At 48.0% G+C, this 13,382-nt stretch overlaps 1 protein-coding gene across 2 annotated transcripts in view; it reads left to right on the forward strand.

Annotated features, from left to right (window-relative positions):
- Nucleotides 1-1,532: 1,532 nt before the first annotated feature.
- CBFA2T2 (CBFA2/RUNX1 partner transcriptional co-repressor 2) overlaps nucleotides 1,533-13,382 on the forward strand; it is a 91,810-nt gene continuing 79,960 nt past the window's right edge. The window contains exon 1 of one of the 2 annotated variants that reach the window (XM_039498399.1): nucleotides 1,533-1,700. In XM_039498399.1, coding sequence (XP_039354333.1) covers nucleotides 1,673-1,700 — 28 coding nt within the window. In that variant the 5' untranslated portion in view covers nucleotides 1,533-1,672. The remainder of the gene's footprint in view (nucleotides 1,701-13,382) is intronic. The other variant, XM_039498398.1, reaches the window with a different exon arrangement.

Below are 13,382 nucleotides of genomic sequence, written 5' to 3' on the forward strand. Positions count from 1 at the left end.
GCGGCTCTAGAGCCCAGCGGGCAAGCCCCCTGGGCGGGGCCCCCCCCAGGGGCGGGGGGCTGGTGGGGGCCGCACCGCGGCAGTCATGCCTGCCTGGGGGCCCGGCGGGGCGGGCGACGGACCTGCGCAGGCACTGCCTGGGGGCGGGGACGGCTGGCTCTGCTGCTTGCCTCGCTGAACAGGCACCCGTCAGCGCTGCGGCAGCTCAGCCGGATCAGCGCGCGCGCAGCGGCAGCTGAGAGCAGCGCGAGCAGCGCGACCGCGCGCCGCCTCCGCAGTCATGCCGTCCGGCCGCGGGCCTCGGCGGCTGCCTCGAGGCTCGGGGCGGCTGAGCATGATTGGCAATTTGCCTCTGATTCTAAGTCCCTGTTTTTCCTTATTCATAGCTTTCTAATACATTCACCATCCAAGACAAAATTGTCCAGGCCTGGTTTCTGTACTGGGGTGAATTTTTAAATAGACTGGCATTGGAGCGAGCTATATAAAACCACAAGGAAAGTGTGTGTGAGGAAAGGGAGCAAAGAGGGAATTTCTTTCCCATTAATACCCCCCCCCCTTTTAAACAGCTCTAGCTCCTGTGTGTTTTGGGACAGGAAGTGGAAATTCAGGGCAAAGAAGCTCTAGGGGGTGAGGGATGTTAAGTGTTGAAGTCTGGAGAAAATCTGCTTTGATGGCACACAGAGAAAAAGGGGGAACATTGCAGTGGGCTCGTGCTGACTGGGGCAGGGCCTGCACTAGCAGATCTTGCAGTGACTGGATCCCAGCAACCCAGAGTTCACCCCCATTGGATTCCAAATGATGCCACGTCCCTGCCCATACAAATCCCCAGCTCCTCCCGCCCCCGAGCCCTCCAGCATCTTCAGCTCCTCCCGCCCCGAGCCTCCAGCATCCCCCTGCCCCAGCATCCTCAGCTCCTCCCGCCCCCCGAGCCTCCAGCATCCCCCGCCCCGAGCATCCCCAGCTCCTCCCGCCCCCTGAGCCTCCAGCATCCCCCGCCCCGAGCATCCCCAGCTCTTCCCGCCCTCCGAGCCTCCAGCGTCCCCCGCCCCCAGCTCCTCCCGGCCCCCGAGCCTCCAGCGTCCCCGCCCAGCATCCCCAGCTCCTCCCACCCCCGAGCCTCCAGCGTCCCCGCCCAGCATCCCCCGCTCCTCCGCCCCCGAGCCTCCAGCGTCCCCGCCCAGCATCCCCCGCTCCTCCCGCCCCCGAGCCTCCAGCGTCCCCGCCCAGCATCCCCAGCTCCTCCCGCCCCCGAAACCCCAGCGTCCCCCGCCCCGAGCATCCCCAGCTCCTCCCGCCCCCGAAACCCCAGCGTCCCCCGCCCCCAGCTCCTCCCGGCCCCCGAGCCTCCAGCGTCCCACGCGTTTGCCCCCCAGACGCTCAGCACCCGGACCCCTCGCGCCAGTCATAGCCAAACAGCTCCCACACGGTGCCACGGGGGCCAATCGGGGCTTGCAAAGGAGAGGAAACGAGCCTCGCTCCGTGCGCGCTGACGTAAGCGCGCCAATAGGGGGCGGAGCTCGAGGCTCCAGGGGCGGGGTCAGCTCGGAGGGGCGGGGCCTGCGCGGGGCCTGCCTAGCGCGGCGCTGGCTGCCAGGAGTAGCCGCCAGGCTCCTGTCCCGTCCCGGTGTCCGGCGCAGCCGCCTCGCAGCCCGGAACAAAGAGCGGCCCGGCCATGGTGGGGATCCCGGGAGCCTTCCAGTGTAAGAGCCGCTTCCTGGGCAGGGCGGGGGCCGGGTCCGCCCTCCTCCCTCCCAGCGTCCCCCGACCCCGTCGCGGCTCCCGCCGCCCCGGCCCCCTCTCCCACCCCGCGGTCCTGTCCCGCCGCCCTGTCCCCATCGCCCCTCTCCCACCCCTGCCCTGCCGCCATCTCCGCCCCTAGCTCCCCGATCCCTGCGCTCATCCCCATCCGTATCCCACCGTCCTGTCTCCAGGGTCCCGATCCCTGAGCCCCTCACCCAGCCCCCGCCCCTAGCTCCCCGATCCCTGCGCTCATCCCCAGCCGTATCCCACCGCCCTGCCCCCAGGGTCCCGATCCCTGAGCCCCTCACCCAGCCCCGCCCCTAGCTCCCCGATCCCTGCGCTCATCCCCATCCGTATCCCACCGCCCTGTCTCCAGGGTCCCGATCCCTGAGCCCCTCACCCAGCCCCCGCCCCTAGCTCCCCGATCCCTGCGCTCATCCCCATCCGTATCCCACCGCCCTGTCCCCAGGGTCCCGATCCCTGAGCCCCTCACCCAGCCCCCGCCCCTAGCTCCCCGATCCCTGCGCTCATCCCCATCCGGATCCCACCGCCCTGCCCCCAGGGTCCCGATCCCTGAGCCCCTCACCCAGCCCCCGCCCCTAGCTCCCCGAGCCCTGCGCTCATCCCCATCCGTATCCCACCGCCCTGTCTCCAGGGTCCCGATCCCTGAGCCCCTCATCCATTCCCTGCCCCATCTCGCCACCCTGCCCCTAGTTCCCCGATCCTGCCCCCATCCGTATCCCACCGCCCTGCCCCCATGGCCCTCACCCCGCCCCGCCCCTACCTCCCCGATCCCTGCGCTCATCCCCATCCATATCCCACTGCCCTGCCCCCAGGGCCCCGATCCCTGAGCCCCTCACCCATCCCCTTACCCATTTTGCCGCCCTGCCCCTAGCTCGTCTCCGATCCCTGCCCCCATCCGTATCCCACCGCCCTGCCCCCATGGCCCCGATCCCTGGGCCCCTCACCCATCCCGTAGCCATATCCTGCCCCCCGGGCCCCGATCCCTGTTCCTCTCACAGCATTTCCCCATTCCTGATCTCTCCGAACTCTTATCCCAGATCCTTGCGCCCTCACCCCACCTATTTCTTTTCATGCTCCGCTTCCCTTCCCCTGATCCCTCACCCACATCCCCATTCCGTGATCCATCCCCACCACCTTCCCTGCGCTCCTCACCAGCATTCCCCTTCCCCCTGGGTCCCCATCCCCTGTTCCCCTCATTACTCCTGATCCTCATCCCCCTGTCTTGCCTACCCCCGGGCCCACTTCTTCCCACTGCCCCTTCCACTGGGATCTGGAGCAGTGAATTGATGTTTGAGAACAATATAGTTGATGCCTGCCCATTTCTCTCTCTCTCTCTCTCTCTCAGTGGGGGAGGGGATACTAGGGAATGAGCTGCTGTTGGAAGCAGCCCTTAAAGCTCTGCACCAATGTACAGTTCTCCATGGTGGAAAGGTGGATCTGGATCCATTCTACCCTTGGGCTGGTTTAGTGTCAGCCCCCCTGGGTTGCCCTTGATAACCACACTGGCTGGGTAGCTGGTGCTTGCTTTGTTGAGAAGGAACGCCAGCAGAAAACAGTGTGTAAATTAATGTTACTCCTCACTGCATTCACAGTTTGTTTATTTTTGCAGGGAGATGGGAAAGGAAGTGCATTTGCTGCAGGGCTGCCTGCTTCAACAAGGTCTGGGAGATTGTTATTGGAGTAGATATTGGTCTCAAGCCTGAGCAGGTTGGGCACCCCAAGATGTGGTGGATGTGGGGTGGGGGATGCACCCTTCCTCTGGAGTCAATGTACCTTAGCATTAGGTGTGATCAAGGTGTATTGGAAACTGGGTGGTGGCAGCTGTGAATGCTTTTGCTAAGCATCTCTGCCACATCCCCTCCAGATGTCCAAACCCACTTTCTCCCTCATCCTGGCTAGTGTTCTTCTGTTCTGTCATTGAACTCATCTAACTTCTATTTGTGCACCAAATCTCTTCACAAATATCAAATTCCATTGCCTTTATTGCGGGTTAAATCCTTGGAAAACTTGAAAGCCCCAAAGTCTTAATTTTTTCCTTCAAAGGATATTTAAAAAAACAAAAACACAAAAAACCTCAAACAGTGCATTCAGTTTTGTGGAAACTTAAAAAGAAATTACTTCTTGGCTCCAGACTAACATGAGAAACATTAATCTCCAAAGCAGCATTTTTGAGAGAGATCTGAGGGAGTGAGTGCGGGTTTGGAATGGGCCTCTTTTTGTCGTGGTTGCAGTCGATGACTGTTAGTCTGGCCTGGAGAAAGGAAGTCTGCAGCTCAGATATCTCAGGATATTTTGGGGCCAATTCTTGCTCCCATTGAAGTCAATGGCAAGATTTCCATTTACTTCAGTGAGGGCAGGATGGGCCCATAGGGTAAAATTCACCTCTGGACAGTGAACAAGTGCAAGGGTTTAATTGGCGTTTTCCACTGGGGTATATTTCACCCTTTGTGAGACCATGATGATTTCAAATGTTGTTAAGATAGCATGCTAATCATTCTGGGTTCAGTCTAGCTATTGGGCATGTTCAGGAGACCAATTACATGCATGTGGAGTTATTGACTTCAGTGAGGCTTTTTGTAGACATATGGGTTCACCCAGAAGGCATTAGGTGCAGGATTGGGCCCATTGGTCTTAAAAAGTTTGATTCTCTCTACTTGCATTCGGAACTTACAAAAGTGTATTCTTAATTTTGAACAAAACCTTTTCAGTTCTTTTTGAAAGGAAATGTTTTATGGATACCTGAAGATTGTACAGATTTTGTCTGGGACATTGTTTTCATAACAAATGTAAGTTTTTCTGCAACTCAGCTAGATCTCTTACTCCAAGAAATTGAGCAATGTCATATTAACCTCATTTAAAAATTAATATGACTAAACGTGTTTGCTTGTGAATGAAGCTGTCAAATGCTTAGGGCTGTCTAGACTAGAAAAGTACCACTATAATATGTTGGTTGGAAGGGTGATTTTTTTTGACCATTATACCAGTATAGTTAAGCCGATATAGCTATACTGGAATAACTCCTCATGTGGACACTCTGATTCCAGAATAAGAGTGTCTACATGTGGTGTGCCATATATTAGTGTAGCTTATTCCACTTCTGAGCCAAAATAAGCTATACTGGTATAACTCTGTCCATACTAGTACTGTTGTACTGCTTTAACTATACTGGTATAGTTAAAATGGCAAAACTTTCTAGTGTACTTAGGCCCCTTATGAAGTACTTCCCATTTTCAAAGTTCAGTAAATATTAACTAATCCTTTAGAACCCTCTTATGAATTACTTCAGGTATCCTTCCCTTTTCACAGATGGGGAAATAGAGACAAAGGTTGTCACCAATGCCTGGCTGCAGAGGAAGTCAGTATCAGAGTAGCATCCTGTGCTTGGATCACTAGACTGCACCTATCTCCGCTAGCCCACACATCTTCATTACACTGCATGAGTTTAGAGGGAATGTTAAAACCTGAAACTACTTGATCTTAAGCTGGTCAGGGTGGTTGCTTTAACCCTGTATTAAATGACATTTTAAACAGAAAAGTGGTAATTGTCCCCATAAAGCAACATTTTTGACCTGTAGCAACTTGGTATTGTTCTATAGTTTGTAAATACTCCATGACCAAGTACTCTCTGTTGTTGAATGCAAATGTGTTTTACATCTCTCTGGGCTGGTAAAGCAACCGTATATCTGTGTAAAATGAATTGAACAGAATAGAACTGGATTGCAGATCAAACTGGAAGGTCAGAATGTAGGAGTCTTTGTTTTGCTCTCTGACAGTAATAGTTCTTCACCGCAAAATCCTAGTAAACCTACTAACTGGCATGTTTACACATGCCCTTCCTATCAGACATACAGCCAAATGAACTAGAAACAGAATTGTGTGCATGTATGTGTGTAACGGAGCACTCCAGTGTTGCAGTATAGCAGCCTACAGAGTGCTCCATTGGGGATATGAAGGTGATTAACTTGAGCTCCATTTTAACAAACTTTACCGAAACAGGAGGTCTCCTTCTAGGAAGAGTTGCAATCCTTTTCTTTGAAAGCTGTAAAGTTGGCAGGGCTGCAGGGAAGTACATTACTGCTGCCAATGAGTGGAATAGATGGTTAGTGTGTGTGTATATAGCCATAATAGCCTCCCATTCATTCTTCTCATCTTTTCTTACATGTGCAGCATTTGTTAATTTATGGATAAACCTGGGTGTTCAGAATTGATTTCAAGCAACAGTGGGCTGAGTAATAAGGTGCAGGAAGAGAGAGAGATCACATTGTGATGCCTTTGTGTAACTGTGGAATAGGATTGGTATTCGCTAAAATCACTGTATCCTGAGTGTGTCTGTGTTGACAAGTTGAGTTCAGTGAAGCAAGGCAACCAGTGAAAGTGCATCCCAAAGTTCAAAGAAAATGAGAGAGCATTTTAAAATGAAATGTGCTGGCCTGAAAGGGAATCCGCCTAAAGACAGATGCCAGCAGTAATGTAGAAACAGCCAGAAAAGCTATATGCCTGGTTACTGAAGGAATTGCCAAATGAAGGAAACTACAGAGGATGGATAAATCCTTGTTGTGTGGTGGAAAAATGTACTGAGATGTGGTGGGAGTGAGGGTATTATGCAATCAACCCAGTTAAAAATACTTTCGTGACAAACCGTGCACACTCAACACACCATATTGCCAAGGTGGCTGCTGAGAGAAGTAAACTCTAGTAGAGAGGTCACATTATAATAACATGAATTAGATCATGTAATTACATGTCACATATTTGCAGGATATGAAAAAGAGTGCTCTTCAGCTTGGATGTGTCTTGCAAAAATAACTTGCAAAAAGTTCCATTGTGACCTGTTTGTGGTGCAGAATGACTTTGCAGTCAGTGATGCAGGCACTGACAAGAATGCATATTGGTACAGGACCAAGCACCAGGTGAAAAGACAATCTCTTAATACCCTACTCAGAAAAGCTATTCAAGGGGGAAAGAAGGATGGTCCTGTGGTTAATGCACTACAGTGGGACTCTGGAGACCTGTGTTCAACTTCTGCCTCTGCTACAAATTTTCTGTGTGACCTTGGTAAGTCACTCAGGTTTGGATCCTCAAAGGTATGTAAACACCTGACTCCCATTGAAATCAGGCTTTGATCCAGCAGAGCATGTAGGTAACTTCAAGCATGAGAGTAGCCACCTTGATGTCAATGGATAAATGCTTGACTGGATCAGAGCCTTTTGGGGACATCTAGGCTACACTGCAATCAGGAGATCAAAGCTAGCTCTAGTAACAGTAGCAGTGAAGCTGCAGCAGCACAACCAGTGGTAGCACGGCCAGCAGCCATTCAAGTTTGTACCCAGTATCCTGGGCAGGGTTGTACTCAGGAGGTTAGCCCCTGCTGCTGTCGCAGCTATACTGCTGTTGTTACTAGAAGTAGCAATGATCTAGATAATCAAACCTAGCTCAGCTATGTCTACACAAGCAGCAATTAAATCTCTGGATTGCTGTGTAGACATACCCTTTGCCTCTTCGTGCCTTGGTTCCCCATCCATAAAATAAGAAGAGTAATGGTCCCCTATTTCTCAGAGGTTCTGTTAGGATAAAAGTACCAATTTTTGTGAGGTGCTCAGATATTATGATGATGGAGACCATGTAAGTAGATAAAAAGCAGGCAAAAAAAATCGTGTGAGGTATCAGTTATTGTTAACCCTATGGGCAGCAGCTGAACATGAAGGAGCTTGATGCCAACACTTACTGCACAGTGAAGTGTAGTGTTTGTCCAAGGACCTTTGCATTTTGTCTTTGATATTTAGAAAGCAAGTCAGCAGGAGTGGGCATATAATGTCAGTAATGCCAAATATATACATTGACTCGGTTATTTGGCTAATGTTTTCATTACATTAATGAACAAATTTACTGGTTGCATTGATAAAGTACTGTGGAGGAATCCTTAAATGTTCTCTATGAAGCTGATAGTTCAGAATACAAGTGGGAATGCAGGCGACCCTGGGTGTTTGACATAGGGAAAATGTCAGATTACTTTAAAATAGATACTAGCCATCACTTGCATATCCCTTTCTGGTATGATAGTGAGGATAGCTCTGATGCTCAGACATTAAAACTGATCTTTTAGGGACTTGACCTTGCTATTACCCTGGGGTAAATTCATTGGCTTTAGTAGAGTTACTCTTCCTTTATACCAGAGTAGGTAAGATCAGAAGTGGGCCCTGAATCTTTTGAACAGGCTGAACAAGAGAAGCATTTTCTTGAATATGGTGTGTGACTTTTCCGAGCAGTGGATGGAAAACAGCACATATGTGAGGTAGAACTCATGAACTGATTCACTTCAGAGCAATGTTGAAATGAAAAGTCACCGAACTTTATATTTATTTTATATATTTATTATTTTAACCAAGTCTCACAACTAGCTCAGTTTTTATACTAAGCCTCTAAAATTAAAAAAAGAAGGAAAAAAGCCTGTTCTGCTTTCACTTCTGTTGGTGTAAATCAGGAATGAGTCCATCTGTGGAGTTAGCATGGCATAAAACTGGTGTAAGTGAAAAGAGAATCTGGCACCACGAGTCCTCTGGTACGGAAAGTTATGGATCCAGTGCTTCAACCCAGATAAGTGATTCACCTGAAACTCTTCCAGGCAGTTTGAAACTATTTTTCCAAGGCTTGTCCTTGTCTCCTGTGTTGAGTATCAATGAAAGAAAGTCTGTGACAGAAAATTGTCCCTATGTCTGTCTTCTCTTCCCCACACCTGAAGCCTGTCTAATTAAACAGGGAAGATACCATCTGATATCTGTTCTGTTGTCTTTATAAATGTCAGTCTGCAGGATTGTCAAGGCTGCACCTTTCATTAGTGCTAAAATTCCCCCTCCTCCTCCCCAATAAAAAGCCCATCCGTATGGAAAGAGAAGCACTAACTGCTACAAGTAATGATTTATTCTTCAGCTGAACTTTGTTCTATAAATCAGCCTTTAAGTTACAAGCAGAGACACGAGATCAGTGGGCAGAGAACCCTGCATCCTTTGAGGGGTCAGAGTCTTCATGCAGCTTTTCCCTTGAACGTACAGCATTCTGGAAAATTTGAGACTTCATTTGAAAATAGCCCTCACCCTTCTGGTTGTAAGGATGCTTTAAATCATGTGCTGCTGGCCTGACTGGAGTTGAACAGTGACATTATAACGCAGTTTGAAACATCTCATTCCACCCAAAACATAATCTAATTGGGGTGCCAGGTTTCAGAACTAGCTGGCAATTTAAAATGTTAATATTAGCCATTTTTCTATTGATCATCTCAGAAGGAACCGTCTCAAGCAGGTATATACCTGATGTTCCATTAATTTAAAACAGTGCTGTAGATAAATACTGCTGCCGCTTTTAAAGACCATCTAAGCTGGTCTTTGTTAAAGTAAATCCATACTAGTTCTACTGTCTCTAATGTCTCCCCTTTTCCTGGTATCTGGGGACTCTGTTGTTGTAATAGCAAGTGCCTCCAAATATAACAGCTGGGGCTAGTGTGGCTCTCGTATGTGTTTGCCCAGCCATTTCTAATGCACTCATTACTGTAACATCTAGGTGCAGATCTTGAGGTGGATCTCACCCTGCACAGCAGTTGCAGGGCCTGGGATGCTGAGCAGGACATGCTGGGATGATCTACGCTCCCAGCTAGACAATGGACAACTTCATAATATGACACCTTTTGCAGCCTTTTCTGCCCTTCCCCACCCTGCCCAAAATGTTGCCATCTCTGATGTGGGGCCTCCTGATTGTTGGGGTAGGGGAAGAGGCTGATCTCAGGGCTCTGGAACTCTTGTGATGGGAAGAGGAATGGTCCTGTGAGGAAAGTGCCATTGGGAGAGCCTCTACTCCCCACACCATGTGATTCCCTGTAATGAGCCACATGAAACATTTATTGCTATTCCTATTGATGCTTTAACAGCATGCCTCCATCGTGATAGTAATAACAAGTATTTATAGAGCACCTCACCCAACGGTGGACACTTTACAGGAGTCTTCGGAGGCGACTGGTGGCTTTTTCTCTCCTTAGGTCATCTTCTGGGGGTAGCCAACTGGCCTTCCTCCCTATGCCAGATCTTTAGGTTACCAAAGGGGCCCTGAGCCCCCCTCTTGCCAAGCTCAAAGCAGGCTGTATAATTTTCAGAGGCAGAGCTGCTGCAAGACTAAAGGATGAGGTGTGGCTAGCGCACTGAGCTGGCGGAACTCCAGTCCCACCTTCCAGAGTCTGGGCCCAGGCACTACCACCGCACCATGCTCGTACACAGTCCTGTCAGATACAAAATGCTGGATTCCTGCATTGCAGCCTTAGAGAAGATGTGGGTTTTCCATAGAACTTGTTCCAACAGCAATGAGTGCGTTCCTGTATTTCTTAAGATATTCAGTGATCCATATCTTATGTTATCTGGTATTAAGACGTAATTTAAGAAACAATACGTATTTCCTAGTTTTGGGACTCTGACCCCACTGACTCTTGTTGCCAAAATTCCTCAGAGATATCAGCCTCTTGATTAGATGCTGTTCAAAGATAGAGATGCTTAAAAGACATGTGGGCTCTTCTTTCCCTGAGGTCATACCTCTTTAATGCTAATGAAGGTTACATGGGCCTTGCAAGGAGAATGTACTCCAATGGCTGTTTCTTGGTACCAAATCTTCAGTAGTCTTTGTGGTTACACTGCAAACTAGATTATCCGATATGCTTATACAGAACTTCTTGTTGTCTTAAAGCAGTCGTGGCTGCAGATATAAGGAGTTTCAATAAAGCAATGTCTGAGTAAATGTGTGTGTGTGTGCGCACACTCGTGTGAGGAGCCCAAGAGCCGGGATGTGGAGTGATTTAACTGATTCTGAATGCTAAAACACCATGGAGCCCAGTGGCTCCCAGGATTTCCACCACCATCTTGGCTCCTCTGTTCTAGAATCCAGCCAGCAGTCTTTCAAGTCTGCAGCCAGGATCTTCCCTCCCACTTACCCATAGCTTTGTGGGGGAGCAAGAGACTGTTGGATATTTGGGACTCTATAGGGTTTTTGTTAGGGGGTGGAAAAAGTGTTCAAGGTGTTTGGCTCCCTGATGGGCCATACTCAGGCAGGGGACTGGGTTTATCTTGTGACATCACTCCGATGTATGACATTTCTAGCTCAGAAACAATAACTTGTGCTAAGCTTGTCTTATCTGTGGACATGTTTTTTTAATTAAAGACAAAGCTCAGTAAATATTTTTTAAATGATTGAATTGCCAAAGTATGAAAAACACATGTTGGGAGGCAGACGCACTGAATACCATGTGTGATTTCCCATAGCCCTGCATTCAAGAAGGTTAGTGTGATGCAGATCTTAGAGCTGTGGATGACAGATTTATCTGGGATGATTGGCAAAGATTTATAAACTAAGAGGGGATTTACTTAACACATATCTCTCGCCCTCTCCCTGGTTCCACCCTGTCTCAGAAATAGGAAATTGGGATCACATTAAAGCCCTAATTGGTTTGGCTCCAGCAAAGGTTTGGCGGCTGCCAAATAGTTAATTTATTGTGTGAGAGTTTGGCCATGTGTTGAGAGGCAAATTTGCTTTAAGCAAAGGATCTTTTGTAAACTGAACATCTATTCATTCAGCAGGCTCTGTTTACAAGCAAGCTCTGAGCGGGTCCCAGGAGAAACAGGGACCTGTTTTACATAACAATCAGAACCCAACAGGGCCCGTGGACTCCAAAACAGCAGGAGAAGGGAAGAGAGAAGGTTTGGGTTTTTCGAGCCCGGATCTTTCTCTTTGCTATGAGCTGAATCAATGGCTGCAGGGTTTGTCCTCTCTTCCCCTGTCAAAAAGCTTTGGAAATACTTGGACGAAACAGTTTAAAGGGGTTTTTAGTCTGACATTAATTTTAAGACTCCAAAATGTTTGTAGTGGTGAAGGTGGGGAAGCTCTGAGGAGAAAGTTTGGAAAGAGAAGCAGCCCTTATGCTGTCACCTCTAGCACAACCAGATGGGGAGACCCACAGGGTGGTTAGTTTTCTTTTCCTGTATGTTATGAGGAAGGGTAAATTGGAATGCACTTTTATCTGGCTGGCTTCCTGTAGCCCTGCAGGACCTTGCTTTGTTCTTGATCCTGGTGCTCTGTGAGATCACTCTTGCTGGTGATAATTTTTCATGTTATATTTGTTATCTCTGGCTGTTTTCTCTTGGGTCTGGTGAATCTAGTAAGATATGACTCGTGTGAACTTGTGGGAAGCAGGCTCAGGCAGTCTCAGGCTCTCATGTTGGCTTTAACTATAAACCGCTCTTATTTAGACTATCATCTTTATGTTTGGTGTTATTGAAATGGAAGTTGCATGTAGTGGACAGGATATTGCAGACTGAGATGCAGTATCTTATTCCTAGCGTGGCTCTGGATTTGGCATATGGTTTGAAGAAGCTAATAGGGACTAAATCATGGCTCTAAATACCTAACTTCGTGTTAGGGACCTGCTTCCAGCTAAGAGGAAACAATGGTATTACTACGGTGCCCAATGGCACCCTTATTGTCAATTGTCATTTCCATTACAAAATTGGTATCTTAAGGCTCAATATTTTGGCCATGTAATTTTCAGCTACAAAATGTTCTGTGCATGCTAACTAAAAGGCAAGAGCTCAAAGGGGGATTTCAGGTGCTTAACCCCCAGAAGGAATTTGTTCTTGTGCCTTCAGATGTTTTTCAAAGTGCTGAGTGTTTAGGAGAAATTGGTAAGTGGTTGCAACACACTCTCAGCAATATTTTTCCTTCTGTAACTTTCATCTGCTCCTCAAGCAACTTCCTTAGCTGTGATAAAATCCATTAAGTCCTATTTATGATCCAAAGCCAAATACAATACAACTATTGATTTGTGTAAATGTAACCTTTCTCCTGATAATTGTAATATTTCTGAAGACACCTAATGATAGTACAAAGTCAGTAAAGGTGTATTTTGTGTATGTATCAAACACTTACAGTGGAAACATTATCATCATCATCACAACTCAATGTTAATCAATTTGTGTATGCAGGAAGTGGGGAGTTGCAGAGGCATCAGTTCAACAAACAAATTTAGATCAAGCTGAACCTCTTTGTACCAAAGCTGCTTCTGCCTGGGGCTGCCACATGCTATTCTGACACACAGACTAACACATTCAGCATGTGCCACCCTCCATTTGCCAGTTTTAGTGTTGAGATGATGGCAGGTTCAGGCAGCATTAACTGCTTTGTACAGACGAGCTGTGGGGGTGTTGGAGCAAACAATAAGGATTGTTTTATAGAGCATCTTTTCATCCAAAAGGATCCTAAAGAGTGTAAACTCTTGTCCAGGAAACTCTTCTGCACCCACCACTAAATTTGAAATCCAGCCACCTCTGGGGTTAATTACAGTAATTGTTTCATAGCACACAACACTACATAACAGTTTAGGCAGGAAGCAAAGAGGAATACTCTGTCCAGTTGCAGAACAAAATAGAATTAATATCAGGATTTGCCTCAAATAGCAGAACCATCTTCATTCCAGCTTAGCCCAAGTTGGATGAAAGTCTTATCTCCATTTTCTTTTCTTTGCTTTAAAGAACATCTTACTTAAATCAAGTCCTTCTTAATATAATGGTTTAAAGTAGCAAATTTTAGCCAGA

Source organism: Mauremys reevesii, linkage group 13 (genome assembly GCF_016161935.1).
Source record: "Mauremys reevesii isolate NIE-2019 linkage group 13, ASM1616193v1, whole genome shotgun sequence".
Classification (NCBI taxonomy): Eukaryota; Metazoa; Chordata; order Testudines; family Geoemydidae; genus Mauremys; species Mauremys reevesii.